A 17,420-nucleotide genomic window follows, 5' to 3' on the forward strand; every position below is an offset into this window, starting at 1 on the left:
GCTGCGCGCCCCGCGGAGCCCGGGACCCCGGCCGGCAGGGAGTGCTGGAGACGGCCGGCACCATGCGGCGGCCGTGGGGCGCGCTGCTGCTCGGCGCCCTGCTCTGCGCTCACGGTAAGCGGCGCCGCCCGCCCGGCCCGCAGGGAAAGTTTGCCCCAGGTCCCCGACTCCTCGCCCCGGAGCGGGACAGAGAGAGCTGGGGCCTGGGACTTTCGGTCGTGTGCTCAGCGGGAGCCCCGGGTTTGCGCCCGGGAGGGGACTCGGACAAGCTTCCCCAGCGCCCCCAGGGCGAGAGGATATCGAGGTGGAGGCGCAGCCCTGGACTCCAGTCCGGGCTAAGATCCGAGGCGCTTGCTGCTCTTTAACGAGCTGCAGGCTTCTTTCGGGCTGAAGACTGGGTCTCTGTGTCCTTGGTGCAATGCATGTGTGCAAAGAAAGGGCGGGGGAGAGTGGTCTCCAAGCCCGTGCACTCTAAGCAACTCTCCTTCCTGGGGCAGGGGGCTCGCGTGGATTGCACCGTGGGCCCCCGTGGAGTCCGAGTGCCTGAGCGCCGGCGATGCCTCCATGCGGGGATCACAGCCATCGTTCCAGCCCAGCCTCTCGCCCGGGGGCTCCGGGCACAGCTCGCTCGCAGCATCTCCCCTTAGCGGTGTTTTGGGTTCCCTCTCCTGGCCGCAGCCAATCAGCTTTCTGCCTCGGATCCTCCCCAGGGGAGGGGTGGGGGACCGGGCTGAAGAAGGGGCTGGGGAGGAAGTTTGGGAAGAAACTGCTGGAAGGCGCCCTCGAACCGGCGCTGGCCGGGGCAAGGGGCCGGGTGCCGGGCGCGGATGTCTCTGACTTCCCAAGAAGTCTCCCTGCCTCGGCCTCCGGGTGGCTGGGTGCAAGGCGGCTGGACTCGCGGTTTCATCTGCTGCTTATTAATAATGTGTTCGGTGCCCGTAGGCCAGAGCTGTGTATGATCAGGGTTCCGGCGGAATCCGTTTCTCCGCTTAGGACCGTAGGTGCACCCCGCGATGGAGCAGCTGCCTCTTATAAATTTGTGCCCAGAGATCAAAGAACTTTGATCTTTGAACCCCAACCCTATTCACCCAGCGCTATTCAACCCGGGGTTGGGGGCCCGGGTGTGTGTGTGTGTGTGTGTGTGTGTGTGTGTGTGTGTGTGTTGGGGGTTGTCCTGAATCCTCAGAGTCCCCTCACAGCCTGGATGTGGGGTAGATTTCCAAAGTGGAGGGGTCTGCAGACCCAATCTTCACACCGGTTCTTTATTTAACCAAGAACAGCTCGTGTGCAAACCCTGCCGATTTCCGAGCTTGCCTGGCAGGGCGTGGAGAGATCTGGGCACTTGTTGTAAAGATTGTTTTACCTCTCGAATCCAAAACAGAGTGCTCTTGTCTGTTACTTCAACTATGTATGGGTCTTCGGTGGCTTTTTCCGAGCTTCCTCTCTTCAGCTCTTCCTTCCCGGGCATGGTCCCCTGGCGACCCGCGTCCCTCCCTGCGCGCGGGCGCGCTCCGGGAAGGTTATTTGCAGCCTCCGCGGCGTGTTGGGACAGCGGCCCTACCGGGGTAGGAATGTAGCTGTTCTTCCCACCACATGGGCCCCTTAAAGGGACAGCTTTGCTTTTTGGGGGGTTTCCCCCATCGGGCTGCAAGGGAAAAGGATGGAACTTTCCTCTCGGCCCCCTGGAGGAAGTTTTGAAAAAGATCAAGGGAAATGGCAAGGCTTTGGGCAGGAGGGGTGGGGGGGAATAAAACGGATACCAACAAAGCCAGGGAGGAGATTGTCGCCTTCTGCCCAGGGGAAGGGGAGCTGGAAGGTTCCAGGCAGAGACCAGCCAAGACGATTTAACTGCTCCAGAGCTGTCAAAACTGCATACATTACCCCCGTCCAGGGGCCAGGGTGAGGAGTGGGTAGAGAATTGTGTGTTTAATGCTTCCCAGTAAAAGGATGAGAGGGTTCTTGGAGGCTCAAATTGAATAGAAACTTCTAGCCTGCAGACTTTCTGTACACATAGGGGAGGCAGAGGCAGGGAGATTTATACACTTGGCTTGGCTGGATACTGAGCCGTCCTTGGAGGTGTAGAGGGGCAGAGTCGCATGAGACCCAGCGGTGTGGAACCAATGTAGCCGAAATACCACTGGGAAGATCCCAGAAGCTGCATTCCAGGGGCCCAAGGAGGCGGCAGTTGTGGAGTCCAGTAGTGAATCAGACAGGCCTGGCTTCAGCTAGGCGTGAACTCAGTGCTGTACAGTGGAAGGTGCTTATTTGAGTTCTGCTACTCCTCGTAGCTTTTCCTAGAGCTTGTAGGCTACGGTTCAACCTAACACTCCACCTTTAGAGATTTGTGAAGGAAACTTGATGGCTGGGAATAGCCATGCCTATTTTTTTATGTGTGGGAACTGTCCTGGAAATGTCTTAAGTAAGTGAAAATTCTGGCCTGAAGCACTTAGGTAAATAAGGTTGGGGTTTTTTTGGCTAGCCTTGAACTCTAGGCGATACTCCTGCCTCAGCCTCCTGACTGCTGGCATTACATGTGTGCAGCACTGCACCTGGTGATGAAAGGTGGTTTCTGAGGATGAGTGCAAAAGAATTGAGCTGAGACTAGTCTCCTTCCCATCTGACTGTTGTCCTGATCACAGTCATCACAGTGCTTGAGTGACCTTGTCTCTGATCTCTTGGACTCGTGAAAGATGCTTGGCTTGTCACTGATTTTGGATTTCCTCTTCTATCCTGGGTTGAATATCGGATAACATCTTTGAGCCTGGCACATGGTATTAAGAATGACAGGTGCAAGGGAGCCAAGTCTGACCATGACTGACACCGAGCACACTGGGCACGTTCGCCTTCCGGGCCAGCACAGGCCACAGAAGGTCACAGAGGACGGGGTGTTTTATGGCTCTTGGCCTGCTCTGGGGCTCTCTAATCAGTAGCCCCTTACTTTCTACTGATGAACTGCTAGCTTTGATCCCTAAGAAGAAGCAAAAATGTAGGGATTGTTTATGTTGCTGTTCCTTAAAGAGAATAAGCCCTAGGGGTTATTGGATGGGAACAGAATAATTTCCGAGACCACTTTGAGAAGTGGTCTTGTCTTTCTTATGTTTGGGTATGTCTCATAATGACAGGACTTCTGTGCCCTTGGCTTGTTGTAGGCAAAGTCTCTGTATTCCTTGAGGCAGCCTGGCCACCACTTCCTCACAGTTGCCTAGATACAGGGCATCTGAATCCCCTACTGTGACTGTGTCGGTTTTCCATCTCATCCTCAGCAGCAGGAGCCTTGCTGCCCTTCTTGGCCTGGTGGGATTCAGGGTCCCTGGGAGGACTCGGTGCTGGCAGATTGGTGGGCAGAGCCCGCCCGTGGCCCTATAAATAGCTCTGCTGACTGCCTGTGCTGCCACTGGCCTTAGAGCCACCAGGCCCAGCTCTCTCCTGATACGCTCAGAAGCATTCCTCAAACTCAGCTCTGCACTCATTCATTTGTTCGTTCTTTCAGCAAACACAAATCTCAAGCATTAAGCCAACATATGCAGCTTAGTTATTGAGAAACATAGGCAGACCTGGCACTTCCTCATGACCCAGTGTGAAGCCCCAAATCTCCCTGAATTTTGGGGTTCTTATCTGCAAATAAAGGCAAGGTGATTGGAGGAGAAAGGCAGTTGTTTTTTACTTAAGAATGCTATAGAAATTGAGTGTGTTCAAAGTGTTCTGCACAGAGCCTGACGACCACTGTGTTACTATAGGGCTGGTTGCATGTCACCTGTTTGTTGGCAAGGTTGCATAAGTAGATCAGAGATGATTCTTGCCTTTGGGATACAGGAGCCAGGTAAATAATTACATCATGCTTACATAGAGGCTTAGTCCTTCATTGATTTCAGCTGGCTTTTTGTCTTTCTCTGGGAAGATCTTGTGCCTCCTTCCTCCCCCTCCAAAGCCTCATGAAACCTAAGCATGGTTCCCGCCTGGCCGCACTTCCGGAAAAGAAATCTATTAAGCTTGCATGTGAGTAGGGCAGCCTGTTCTACTTTAGAGGATCTGGGAGATGGAGCTTCCCCGAACATGCACAGTGCAACCACAACTTCTCACCCTTAGGTTGCTGTGACCCCAAGGTGAGAGGTGCTGGCTGAGGTCTCCTGTAGCTGGAACAGTTTAGAATTCCAAGCTGTCCCTCCCCTGGGCCTGGGGACGGAGATGGGCCCCAGAGCTCATAAGGTAGCAATTGCCTCGATTTGGGGGCTGGGCAGCTAGAGCCTCTTTCCTTCATGAATCCTGTCATGAGGATAAATGATGCAGGTCTCCAGCCCCAGACTCACCCCAGCCCCTAGTGCCTCCACCCCAAAGTTTGACCCCTGTTGTCTCTTTGTTTCTTCCTTTTAAGTTGGTGCCAGTGATGTGATGTTTCTGGGAGCTACAGAAAGTTGACCGTAACCCAGAGCAGCCGTTTTCAAAGAGCTGATTCTCTGGCTTCCCGGCGGTCCTTTGAGTCTTTTCTGTTCTGCATTTTTGATTTAGCAAGAAGCAAACATCCTAGGTGCCCTTGGGCACCTTTTATGCCCATCCAAGCAGTCTTCGTTCTTCCAGTGCACGGCAGCGTTCCCTCTGTGCTCACAGGCGAGTGAGGCTGATGCCCTGGCCCTGCCCCCACGCTCTGCCCCACTCCTTGTAGGGGCACGGAGCCCCCTGGTCACTCAGGTGAGAGTGAGGAGGGGAGGAGCCCTGTTTGGGACTTGCAGCAAGCCCTGACTTGGCTCTGAGTAGCTCCTGCTCACCTCTGAGGGGAGCTGAGGATCGGAGCTTCCAGCAAGCCGGAAACAAAAGACTGGGAGCAAACCTCCCATCTGGCTGAGAGGCAGCGACACAAAGGTGCTGCTGCATAATTTATTACCAGAAGTTTTCTGGAACCAGGAAGTTCCTGGCTGCAGAGGCAGTGCCTGTTTGGGGGAGAGGGCCCCCCCTGGCTGGGTGCAGGGCCAAGCAGGTCCGGAGTATAGAGCACTGGGAGAGACACCTGATTAGTGCGTGGAATAAAGGTGCAAGTGGAGGTCTCGCCAAACTCAGCAGCTGCACTTCCTGTCCGGCCTGTGGCACAGGGCGAGGGGAAGTGAGCCAGGTCTTCCTCCTGTGGCTGCAGCCTGACCTCACCTGCCAGCACTTTGCAGGCATGGAGCAAGACAAGAGGCAGTTCTTCCGCTGGGTTCACATTGCCTTCTGGAAACCGAATGGGGGTGCCAGGCCAACCAAATAAGAAAGGGGCGCTCTCTCCTTTTCCTGCCCTCCCCACCCCAAGCAGTTTGAAAGAGAAGTTCTCAACTGCCTCAGAGAGGCAGTAGAAGTGAAGAGCTCTAAAACATGTCTCGCTCACAGGAACATTTCTGCTGTCCTGGGAATGATCTTTGCTGGTAATCACTTTTGCATCGTAAACTGTGGCTTAAAAAATACAAATGTACTTGGAGCTGTTAACATTTTGGAGAGCTCTGCTCTAACCCCGCAGAGCCACATCTGATGAGCAAATAGCATGTATTTAGAGCAAAATAGCATATACTATTCTTATGTGGTAGGCATTGTTGTTTCCTATCTTACAGTTGGGAAACTGAGGCTCAGAGCTGTTGAGTATTACATGGCCACAGAGTACCTGTGAGAATTTGAACCCAAACCCTAAGCTGGGAACTCCTCAATCCATACAGATCCTTATAATAGAATAATTTACTATAATCCCAGGAATCAGGAGACTGAGGCAGGAAGATCGTCAAGAGTTTGAGGCCAAAAAAAAAAAAAAAACAAAAAAAAAAAAAAAAAAAAAGAGTTTGAGGCCAGCCTGAACTACATAGTGAGACTCTTAACGAAAAAAAGCCTCTAGAAGAATATATCATTCATTCATTCATTCACTCCCGTAACAAACATCATGGAATGCTTACCAGACATGGAACCATGTGCTGTGAATATAGACACAAAATGGTCCGTCACACAATTCCAACTGCCAGCAGGGCTCAGTCTAGAAAGCGAACAACCCAAGCATCCTACGAGGCACAAATCCAGGACCCCCGCTCAGCCTGGGCAGTGGCAGGAAAGGATTTCACTCCCTGGCATCTGCTGCCAGCTGCTTACCACCTACCCTCCCTTGGAATTGGTTCTGATACTTGCGAGGCAGCCCTGCCCTCTCAGACGGTGGCTCACTCCAGGTGTCTTTTAGGCAAGGATGGGTCAGTTCCCACATGGGTTCTTGCTGTCCGTCCTATTGTTTTGTCAGTTTGCCCCTTTTACTGAGAGATGTTACTGAGTAGGCTGCCCAAGTTGGCCCTACTGTAGTTAAGAAAAATGTAGTTAAGATAACAGATCCTCATTAAGTAAGGCTTTAATTGTTATTGTTGCCAGTGGACAGGGGGAGAAAGGAAAAAGCCTTCGCATGTTAGGAGAAAAATATCCAGAGGCAGGCGTAGTGGTGCACATCTGTAATCCCAGCTTCTTGGTAGGCTGAGGCAGGATTCCAAATTTTGAGGGCAGCCTGCGCAATTCAGGGAGACTTTGTCTGAAAACAAAAAGGCTAGTGATGTAGCCTTGTCTTGTATGTGAGAGGCCTGGATTCAGTCTCCAGCACCATGCACACAAGGAAGATAGAGAAATGCCCTTCACTTCTGGGTGCTGATTCCGTCCTTCACAATCCACATAACCCGGATCCTCCACATAACCCGGATCCGCACACCCAGGGGTGGCCAGCATACTCTGGAACGCTAACCCCACACCCCTTAAATCTCCTCGCCCTGGTTTAACCTGAAAAAGCGACTCTGTGGCTGTGTGTAGTCACTGTCTGCCTGTGAGCCTTCTTGGGACAGGCGTGACCCATGGTCTAAGTGTTCCTTGGGACACAGACTATGGGGACTTGCGTGTGTATCTGTGTCACTTGCAAAAATGACGGTGCATTCAAAGCCTGGATTCTGAGATTTCCTGGCAGAAGCACATGAGTCTAAGGGTTCCAGTGGGCTACTGTCCTAGCTGTAACTCATTTCCTGACCGGCCTTGGCCACTGCAGGTGAGCTTACCTGTTACATGAGTTCCCCAGCAACTGCTCAGAGTTACAAGCCTGCTAGTAGCTTGCTAACTGGAAAGAGAAACTGTGAAGTAGAATTATTTGTTGCCAGAAGCCCTCTTCCTTCCTGGGCCAGCATTAGAGGCACTGGTTCAAAAGGGCCGTGACTACAGCCTTCTCCTCCCTGCTTTACTGCTTTACCTTAGGCAAAGGAAATTGCTCTTTACCCTAGCAGTAACCAGAAGGAAAGGTCACTGTCTGAGACTCGTAAACTCCCTGCAGATTTGCTGGGGAAGAATGAACGCATCAGGGCGAGGGGCCCTGAAGTTGTAATTGGGCTTTTTGACCTTGAGGCTTTGGAGATTTTCACCATGGCAATACCACTTACTGGGAGGCCTCCTAAGGGCAGATGCTCAGGATAAGGGCTGGCCCTGCCCTTAGTACCAGTGTGACTTATCTACGGACAGCCTTCCATTATCTCTTTGTCTTGCATTTGAAAGTGATGGTAACAGGGCCAGCCAGATAGCTCAGTAGACTAAAGCTCCTGCTTAGGCAGAGTGCAGCAGCCAGGGTTCGATCCCCAGTGTGCTGTGCTGGCCCCGCCCCCCGCGACATGCTGAGATGGCGATTGAGACTGGACCTGGTGGTGCGCACCTGTAATCCCAGCACTTGGGAGGCTGAAAACAGGAGAATCACTACAAGTCTGATCTGTGTAGTGAGACCCTGAGACCCTGTACTAAATACAAAAAAGAAAGAAAGAAAGAAAGAAAGAAAGAAAGAAAGAAGAAAAAAAAAAAAAAAAAGAAAGTGATGGTAACTACAGCAGTTAGCCAGATGGGGTAGCGCACACCTGTAATCCTAGCATTTGGGAGGCTGGAGCAGGAGGATCACTGCAAATCTGAGGTCAGCCTGACTTGTGTAGTGAGTTCAAGGCCAGCCTGAACTACATAGCAAGGCCCTGACTCGAAAAAGAACAACATTAGCCGTGGCATTCCTCCATTATGGGGAGCTTCCCATGATGTACTGATGTGAGATACTTGGTGGCAGTCCTGAGTGATTCTTGTATTATTATCAAGCTGGTGCTGTGTGCCAGCCCTGGGTTGAGCAGTCTGGATTATTTCAACTCCCTCAACCCTCTGCGATAGAACTATCCTTATTCCCATTGTACGGATGAGCAAAGCAAGGCATGGAGATATTACATAACTTGCTTAAAGGTGCGGCATTGGTGCTAGAACTAAAATTTCCACCTTAGTCTCCTGAGTCCAGAATCTGTGTGTTATGTGCAAGGACCAGTGCCCTAGGGGCCAAGGGAGTCTGTGGCTAGCAAGGCGGAAATATAGCTGAAGATTCTGATTTAGTGCTTCTTGGTGAGGGCTCTGCCTCTGGCCACCCACGCACGGTTCCTTGTTGTCTTTCTTCTCTCATCATTCTTTGTCTTAAAAGGGTTAAAAAGCTGCCCTTTCTGATCACAGCTGGGGCTTGAGTAAAAAAGGCAGAATTCCAGCTCTGGGAACCCCAGAGGGGCAGCAGTTGTTCAGAAACGCTGGCTTTTGGGAATATAATGTGACCGCTTCCTGTGTGAATGCCCAGGACGAGGGCTTCCCTGCCTGCTGGCTGTCCAGCGTGCACCACTGCACTGGCTTCCCAAGTGGCTCTGACAAGCTGGAAGATGTGACTCTCCAGCCACCTGCAACTTGCTCAGTGCCTACCCTGTGGAATGTGTGGTTCCTGAAGCAGGCACCCAGGAACAAGGAGGACTTCTGTTATCACTCAGTCCCAGAGGGTGGGGCTGTCTACCTCTTGGATTCCACTCTGTTGATCTCACTCTCCCTCTCCTGCTGCTCAGGTTCTTAAAAATCAAGGGGCTGGGGAGATGGCTCAGTGGAATAAGAACTTCCCTGGCAAGCGCAAGGGCCTGAGTTCAAGCCCCGGTTACACACACACACACACACACACACACACACACACACACAAAATCAAGGGTTTTTGGGACAACCTAGCCCCTGCATCCCTATGCCCTCAAAATCCATGTACTGAGCACCTGCAGAGTGCCATGCCAAAGGTGCATTTCTTTATACTATTCTTTTTTTCTTTTTTCGGTACCAGGGATTAAACTCAGGACCTTGCGCTTGCCAGGCAAGCACTTATTGCACTGAGCTGTCTCCCCCAGTCCAAAGGTACATTTCTTTCACCCTTGTTTTCTTGCATAATCCTTGTGGCTTTTCTTTCTTTTCCCAGAGGAGGACACTAGGCTTAGGGAGCTGGGCGACCTACACAGGCTTTATGGAACCAGGCCTGTGTGCACCAGCTCCCGGGTCTTTCCTCTGCCTGCTTCTTTTTCTTGTCCTCATCACTGGCTACATTGAACCCCCTGCTGGGCCCTGGCACTCCCAGCCCTTCTCAACTTGTTGAGGGTACAGCCATGTCTTGGAGTGGGGGAGTTGTCCTGTGCACTGGGCAGCCCCCTGGCTTTTCTCTCCGCGTGCCAGCCAAGTATCCTTAGATGTTGTCCAATGAGACATGAGGGACAAAAGCACCCCTAGTCAGGAGCCACTGCCTCAGCCTTGCCTTCTTCACCTGGCCTTGCAGTGAAGGGGACCTGTGTGTCACATCCTTGCATGGAATGTTCTTTGCTGTTTCACCCAGCCAGAGTTGCCTGGAGGGTACAGGGACATGCAGTTGTTCCTCAGGCTTTGTGTCCAGGGATGTCCTAGAAGCCCTCAACTCTTCTCAGCTTCCTTACAACAGGCCGAAAGCATGGGTTGGGGGCTGGGCTGCTGGGTTACTGGTCCCTCTGCAGGGAAGAATCTGCTTGCACATTTGCAGAAAGGAGCTCTGGCCTTGCAGCAGGGCCTTCCTGTAAGGTCTGGAGGATGCTGAGCCTCCCAAGTGGATTCCCTCGCCTTCACAGGAAATCCTGCACCTTCTCTAAAGCAGGAGGTTCCTTTTGTGTTCTTACTCTGTCATGTGAGTGTGTGTGCATGGAATCTGGTAGGAATCTGTGGCTCTCACTCCAGAAATATACATTTTACCTGTAGTTTTGGGGGATCACAGATCCCAATGGCCAGCCATGCATCCATCTGTCCATCCATCCATCTGTCCATCCACCCATCCATCCATCCATGCATGCATGCATCTATCTGTCCCATCCATCCATGCATCTGTCCCTCCATCCCTCCATCCCTCCGTCCCTCCGTCCCTCTGTCCCTCCATCCCTCCCATCCCTCCGTCCCTCCGTCCCTCCATCCCTCCGTCTGTCCGTCTCTCCGTCCATGCATCTGTCCATCATTAGTAAGCTTTGCCTTATGTTTATACTTCCCTTGGGATTGAAGGGAGGGTGGTTAGGGCTCTCTGCTCGTTCTTTCTTTTTTTTCTGTATTTTAGGGAGGGGTCTACAGGGTGTTCAGAGCCTCACTACTAGATTAGACTCATGGTGATTCTCCTGTTTACAGCCTCCCAAGTGCTGGGGTTACAGGCACGCTCCACATGCCTAGTCTCAATTACCATCTCAGTGTGCCCCAGGGGTGGGGCTGACATGGCAGGCCCAGGAATTAAACCCCAGGTCCCTGCACCTTCTTGCAGGTGCTTTAATCTATTGAGCTATTTGGCTAGCCTGCTTGCTCTTTCTTTCTTTCTTTCTTTCTTTCTTTCTTTCTTGGAATCAAACTCCAGACCTTGTGCTTGCAGGTAGGTACCATGCCTCTGAGCTATACCCTAGGCCCTATTTTTGTTGTTTTGAGTCAGAATCTCACTGGGTAGTTCAGGCTGGCCTTGATCTGACCGCGATCCTCCTGCCTCAGTCTTCTGTGTGCTACATTATAGGCACGTGTCACTCTGCTTGCTTTTGGGGGACACAGCAGTACCCCATTTCATTCCAGACCCTGAGTGCTGGGCAGGGCCTAGTAATTGTCATAGGAAGTGAGGCTGTATATTGAGAGAGACAGGCTGGGCCAGGTCCACACTAAAGGAAAAGGGTGGCAGTTTAGAAACTACTCGCTCCCATTCCAGCCCAGCCTCAGGGGAGAAGAGCAGAAGAAAGCGAGGGGGCGATGAGCAGCAAGCTTGTCCCCACTTCCCCAGCTGCAAACAGCCTAGTGGTCCAATGAATGCAGGGAGGGGGAGAGTGACCCTGGCAGAAGCCTTTGTTCCAGCTGAGGCTAGAGCGGGGGCACTGAGCCATTCACACGCCATCACAGGGCATCCTGCTGGGCACGCCGGGCAGGGGGCACAGCCGCCGGTCACGGGACTTGGCCAGGCAGATCGCTGCATGCTCAGTGGGGAAGCCCAGCTGCGTGGCCAAGGCTGGGAGGGCCGGGCCTTCCTCTGGGCTGCATCCTGTCCCTGGAGAGGAAGGCCTGGGGAGGCTGCTGTGGTCCTCTCCACCTCCAACCCCACTCCTCCTGCTCATCCTCCCAGGAAGGTCTGCCTGCATCCTGCAAGGGTTCCTTGGCTTTTCACTTCCTCTGTATTTCCTGCCCTTTGGGACCAACCTGCCAGGGCTGAGTCCAGGATGTGGAAGAAGCATCTATTTCTCAGCCTTGTTGGGGATGCTTCTCCATACCATCCCTCTGTCCCCTGCTTTCTTGCTCCTTGAGCCTCAGCCCCCCAGGTGGCATGGAGAGGAGCCATGGAAGAAGCCCTGGCAGGGACAGCATCCCCAGGCTGTCTGTGAGCCACAAGCCAGAGGAAGACTTGACATTGTAGCATCACTGTGGAGATACTTTTCTGGGGACAGTGCCCTGGACTAGGCCCCCCTCCCTGACCCACAGATGGGCCATGGTTGAGAAGGAGCTGAGCCCACCCTGGTCCCTTCCCATGCCCAGGCCTTGCCAGCAGCCCGGAGTGTGCGTGTGGCCGGAGCCACTTCACCTGCGCAGTGAGCGCACTCGGCGAGTGCACCTGCATCCCTGCCCAGTGGCAGTGCGACGGAGACAACGACTGTGGGGACCACAGCGATGAGGATGGGTGTAGTGAGTACTGCCCCAGAGAGGGGCTGGGGAGGGCCTAGAGGGAGCCAGGGACAGGCTCCCGGGGCATCCTGTCCCTCCTCTGAGTTGGGCTCAGTGTTGAACTCTGCTTCCTTGTTGTCTTTGTTTCTTGGGACAGGATCTTGCTATGTAGTTCAGGCGGCCTCGAACTCACTATGTAGCGCAGGCTGGCCTCAAACTGTGATCCTCCTTCCTCAGCTTCCTGAGTGCTGGGATTGCAGGTGTGCGCCACCACACCCAACTGAGTTAGACTCTTGCTAGGGCAACAGATAGTGTATATACCTCCAAGGGTCCCATATTTTCATAGAGTGGTTCATACTTATGTCTCTAATAAAACAAACACTGAATCAAGTATAGAAGAAAATGCCCTCAAAACCATGGTTGGTCTTTTTAAATTTCTGTGTTTATGTAAACACATGAACATTTTAAAATGTATGGATTATACACAGATTATTTCCCTGTTTCTTATTTTGGTATTTTGTATAACGACACCTTTTGTAAATGACAAACTTTGTAGGACATCTCATTGTATTTAAATACCTTTTTCCCCCTTTCAGACAGTTTCACTGTCCAGGCTGGCTTGGAATACACTGTGTACTCCCGGCTGACTCCCAAAATATGGAGATCCTCCTGCCTCAGCTTCCCAGGAGCTGGGGTTAGAGGCCTATGCCACTACACCCGGCTCTCATTTTATTTAATCTTTCCCTTCCTTTAGTATAATAACAGGGTGCTCTGTGTTGGGCATATAGGAGTATCACTGCCAAGCCAGTTGTCTCAGTTTAGGGGTGCAGTCTCTCACCTGCAGCGTCTGTGTCTGAGAGTAGCTAATTAGTCTAATGGGAGCCAGGCTACAACCTGGACTTCATTAGCCCTCCCCAGGGATGAATGCTTCATTTTCATATCCATTATCTCAAAAGACCTCTCCCCGCCCCCAGAATAATTACTCCCATTGTAGAGTCGAAGGAACTGCTGCTCAGAGAGCATAAACGAAACGATTGCTCAGTGTGATAAGTAATGAGTCCTAGAACTGGAAATGGAGCCCAGGTGTGTCAGTCATCAGGCAAGAAGAGGAAAGGGGGGGAAAAACCACCTGGCGCTCTTGCCGGCCTTTTCTTTACCGCTTTTGTAGTGGCTGTGAGCTGTCTGGGTGGTTCTTTTGCCGCCCTGCGGATCCCTGCCACATTTCCTTCTCTACCCTTGCTGGCTGCAGTTTCCGCTGAGTTGCTCATTGGCTGGCAGCAGGCAAGGGGTCCCTGGGGAGGGGCTGTGGATGGATGTGGGCCTGGGACCTGGTGTGAGGGCTCCAGACCTTCTCCCTTCTTTCTCCCCAGTGCTGCCCACCTGCTCCCCCCTGGACTTTCACTGTGACAATGGCAAGTGTATCCGCCGCTCCTGGGTGTGCGACGGTGACAATGATTGCGAGGACGACTCCGATGAGCAGGACTGCCGTGAGTGCCCGAGTGCCCGCAGCCTGGCTCTGTCGGGGGCTTTCAGGAGGAAGGAGAGCCCTTGGCCTACTGGGCCCTGGGCTTCAGACTCTGCGCGGTCCTCATCCCTCCTTCCTCACTGCTGTGTGTCCCTGAGGAGAGGCACAGAGCCACCAGACTCCCCCAAAGCCTTTCTGTTGGGCATCCAGGCCCTGCATCCCTGCCTGACTGCTGCCCTGTGCCCGCAGCCCCCCGAGAGTGTGAGGAGGACGAGTTCCCTTGCCAGAACGGCTACTGCATCCGGAGCCTGTGGCACTGTGATGGCGACAATGACTGTGGCGACAACAGCGATGAGCAGTGCGGTGCGTGGGGCCCTAGACATCTGGAGCAGCAGGAGGGAGGGAGGCAGGCAGGAGTGCAGAGCATCTGGGTGCCCAGTCACCGTGGACTCGTCCCGTGGCTACCCGGTCTACACTGAATGCGCGGTGTCTTTCAGGGGCCTTATGAGTGCCCCGCACGCCAGGGAAGCTGGCTGTCTGGGAGGATGGGGAGGGGTGTATGCTAGGTCCCTCAGCACGCCTTACCCTCATACCCCAGACATGCGCAAGTGCTCGGACAAGGAGTTCCGCTGCAGCGATGGGAGCTGCATCGCAGAGCACTGGTACTGCGACGGTGACACAGATTGCAAAGACGGCTCCGACGAGGAGAGCTGTCGTGAGTGACCCGACTTCGGGCTGTGGGGTTGGGCGAGGACTGTGCCCGAGTGAGGACTGGCAAGGAGCGCGCGTCACGGCAGGGGGCGCAGTGCTTCCACGCGGGGCCTGCGCTGAGCTGGGAAGGAGTGGGCGCACCTCCGCCGCGGGAGAGCTCGCGTTGGCCCCGACGTAGCGGTCAGTCCGCGAGGGCCCAGTCTCGCCTCAGCATGTCCCCCCACCCCCCTTCTTCCGGGCAGAGCACCACCCCTCCTCTTGTCTCCGCAGCCTCGGCGGTGCCCGCGCCCCCCTGCAGCCTGGAGGAGTTCCAGTGCGCCTATGGCCGCTGCATCCTGGACATCTACCACTGCGACGGCGACGACGATTGCGGAGACTGGTCGGACGAGTCGGACTGCTGTGAGCGCGGGGAGGGAAGGGGCGGGCGGGCGGGCGGGCGCAGGAGGAGCCTGGGCCGCGGGGCGGTGCACAGACGGCTGTCCTGTTCCCAGCCTCGCACCAGCCCTGCCGGTCCGGGGAGTTCATGTGCGACAGTGGGCTGTGCATCAACGCGGGCTGGCGCTGCGACGGGGACACCGACTGCGACGACCAATCCGATGAGCGCAACTGCAGTGAGTGGGGGGAGGGCGAGGACTTGATCCCTGACACCCCCCACATCGCCAAAGAGCAGAAATTTATTTTGGCTAGCGGTTACAGTTAGAGCCCCGAGAAAGAAGCGCGGTGGGAGGGCTCCGTCAAAGGAAAGGGCGCCAACCTGCTGCAGCCAGGAGGCGGGGTGGAGCCCTAGATAGGCATGCCCCCTCCAGGCCACGCCTCCCAGCGGCACGTCGGCTTCTACGCTGGCACATCAACAGATGAACCCAGAAGAATACAGAGCCCCTCACAGTCTTGTCACTTTACAAACACAGACAAGCTGGGAGACTGCTAAATATGTACAGCTCGTGGGGTTGTGCACTGCACAGGGACACTATGTCTAAAGGAATGCCAGCCGCATGGCAGATGGCCGTTTCATAGACTCATCCTGGCAGTTTTCCAGCAGATGGCAGTAAAGTGTCTTGTGACCCTGGCTCGAGAAGAGCAGCCTGGGGATGGATGCAAAGTGCCGCCCGGGGCAGCAGGGCCAAGAGGGGACAGCCTCTCATTACCCCTTTGCTTCGCCAGCCACCTCCGTGTGCACAGCTGAACAGTTTCGCTGCCGGTCGGGCCGCTGCGTCCGCCTGTCCTGGCGTTGTGACGGGGAGGATGACTGTGCTGACAACAGTGATGAGGAGAACTGTGAGAACACAGGTGGGGACTCCGGGGGCTGCCCGAGGTCCCCTAGCCTGTACTTGGGGTGCAGAGATGATGGCAGGAAGATGCACTGGGAGACTATCAGGTTGCAAGGCCGCATGTGGCTCGCCTTGCTGAGGTGTTTCCTGCCTCAACTGGGCCTCCCTCCTGGGGTCTCCTGTCTCCAGCTGTACCCTAGATAGGCACAGGCTCTGTCCGAGCTGCCTGATGCCCTGTCCTGCGGTGACCTGCCTTCCCCCGTCCCCTGCTTCCTAGGAAGCCCCCAGTGTGCCTCTGACCAGTTCCTGTGCTGGAACGGGCGCTGCATTGGGCACAGGAAACTTTGCAACGGGGTCAACGACTGTGGAGACAACAGTGACGAAAGTCCACAGCAGAACTGCCGTGAGTGTCCCTGGAGCATGGGCCTGGCTGGTGGTCTGTGGCAGAACCCCACCCCTGGGCATCCAAAGGAATCTTCCCCCAGGCACCTCACAGCTTTGGGAGCTGATACAGCTGAGGTGGCTGTCTGGGGGAGGATTCTGGGCCCGGTCCCAACTCCAGCTTGGCTGGCACAGGGCCCCGGACGGGTGAAGAAAACTGCAATGTTAACAACGGTGGCTGCTCCCAGAAGTGCCAGATGGTGCGAGGGGCAGTGCAGTGTACCTGCCACACGGGCTACCGGCTCACAGAGGATGGGCGTGCGTGCCAGGGTGAGTAGGGTGGAGGTGGCACTGAGGCAGGGGGCCGGGCAGGGGCAGCAGCGAGGCAACTGTTTCCTGTGGGTTAGGCAGCTGATGGGTGCGGCCTTGTTTCATCCATTGAAGACACAGTAGGAAGTGCAGTCATTCCTCCCTTTGCAGATGTTGAGGCCAAGGTCCAGAGAGGCTCGGGACCTTAGCAAAGGTCACACAGCCAGGGAGGAGCAGAGTTGGGATTCTTGCCCAGCCTCAAAACCCTTAATCACTTGCTACATACCTTTCCCACTAGGCAGGGAGTGGATGGGAATGTGGCTCCGAAAACGGCTGGTCAGGCTGGGTGTTGGGGTGCAGGGACAGCATCGGGGAGCCCTCCTGACCCTGCCTGGTGTTCCCAGATGTGAATGAATGCGCCGAGGAGGGGTATTGCAGTCAGGGCTGCACCAACAGCGAAGGAGCCTTCCAGTGCTGGTGTGAGGCAGGCTACGAGCTCCGGCCCGACCGGCGCAGCTGCAAGGCGCTGGGTAAGGACATAGCCCCTCAGCTGGCGACAAGGAGAAGCCAGAAAAAGGCCTGGAGTTCTGGAGCTCAGGGATTCGCTCGGTGGTAGAGAGATTTCCAGCTCTGTACCACGGAGCCGCTGGTTGCCTTCTAGATCTCTAGAAAAGCTGCTGGGGCAGGGAGGGAGGTCTCCTCTCTTCGGTGTAGATGCAGCAGGTTGGGGTGACCCAGGGACAAGAGGCCCCTCGCCCGATGCCCACTGCAGGCCCTGTCTCTGCCACATCCCAGGGCCAGAGCCAGTGCTGCTGTTCGCCAACCGCATCGACATCCGGCAGGTGTTGCCACACCGCTCCGAGTACACGCTGCTGCTCAACAACCTGGAGAATGCCATCGCCCTGGACTTCCACCACCGGCATGAGCTCGTCTTCTGGTCCGACGTCACCTTGGACAGGATCCTCCGGGCCAATCTCAATGGCAGCAATGTGGAGGAGGTGGTGTCCACTGGGCTGGAGAGCCCAGGTAGGGCAGAGGCTCTGTGTGTGTGTGTGTGTGTGTGTGTGTGTGTGTGTGTGTGTTGGGTTGTGTGCAAACCTGCCCTGGAACATCTCACTCAAACAGAGAAACCCTGGGTAGGACACTCAGGTGGGGAAAACATTTGTTAGTATTTAAAAGCATTTGTGGGGCTGGTGAGATGGCTCAGTGGTCTAAAGCACCTACTTAGAACAAGCTTAGCAAAGCACAGGGACCGCGGTTCAATCCCCCAGCACCACATGCCAGCCAGCCCCGCCCCCTGGTGGGCTGAGCTGGCCACA

At 54.8% G+C, this 17,420-nt stretch overlaps 1 protein-coding gene across 3 annotated transcripts in view; it reads left to right on the forward strand.

Moving 5' to 3' along the window:
- Positions 1-6: 6 nt before the first annotated feature.
- The window catches only part of Lrp4 (LDL receptor related protein 4), a 48,198-nt gene continuing 30,784 nt past the window's right edge, over positions 7-17,420 (forward strand). For all 3 annotated transcript variants that reach the window (XM_023710591.1, XM_023710592.1, XM_023710593.1), the window contains exons 1-12: positions 7-114; positions 11,842-11,988; positions 13,338-13,454; positions 13,682-13,795; positions 14,031-14,147; positions 14,414-14,542; positions 14,635-14,754; positions 15,305-15,430; positions 15,689-15,814; positions 15,988-16,122; positions 16,506-16,631; positions 16,897-17,127. In XM_023710591.1, coding sequence (XP_023566359.1) covers positions 63-114; positions 11,842-11,988; positions 13,338-13,454; positions 13,682-13,795; positions 14,031-14,147; positions 14,414-14,542; positions 14,635-14,754; positions 15,305-15,430; positions 15,689-15,814; positions 15,988-16,122; positions 16,506-16,631; positions 16,897-17,127 — 1,540 coding nt within the window. In that variant the 5' untranslated portion in view covers positions 7-62. The remainder of the gene's footprint in view (positions 115-11,841; positions 11,989-13,337; positions 13,455-13,681; positions 13,796-14,030; positions 14,148-14,413; positions 14,543-14,634; positions 14,755-15,304; positions 15,431-15,688; positions 15,815-15,987; positions 16,123-16,505; positions 16,632-16,896; positions 17,128-17,420) is intronic.

The sequence above is a fragment of the Octodon degus genome, unplaced genomic scaffold (assembly GCF_000260255.1).
Source record: "Octodon degus isolate 3935 unplaced genomic scaffold, OctDeg1.0 scaffold00018, whole genome shotgun sequence".
NCBI classification, from domain to species: domain Eukaryota; kingdom Metazoa; phylum Chordata; class Mammalia; order Rodentia; family Octodontidae; genus Octodon; species Octodon degus.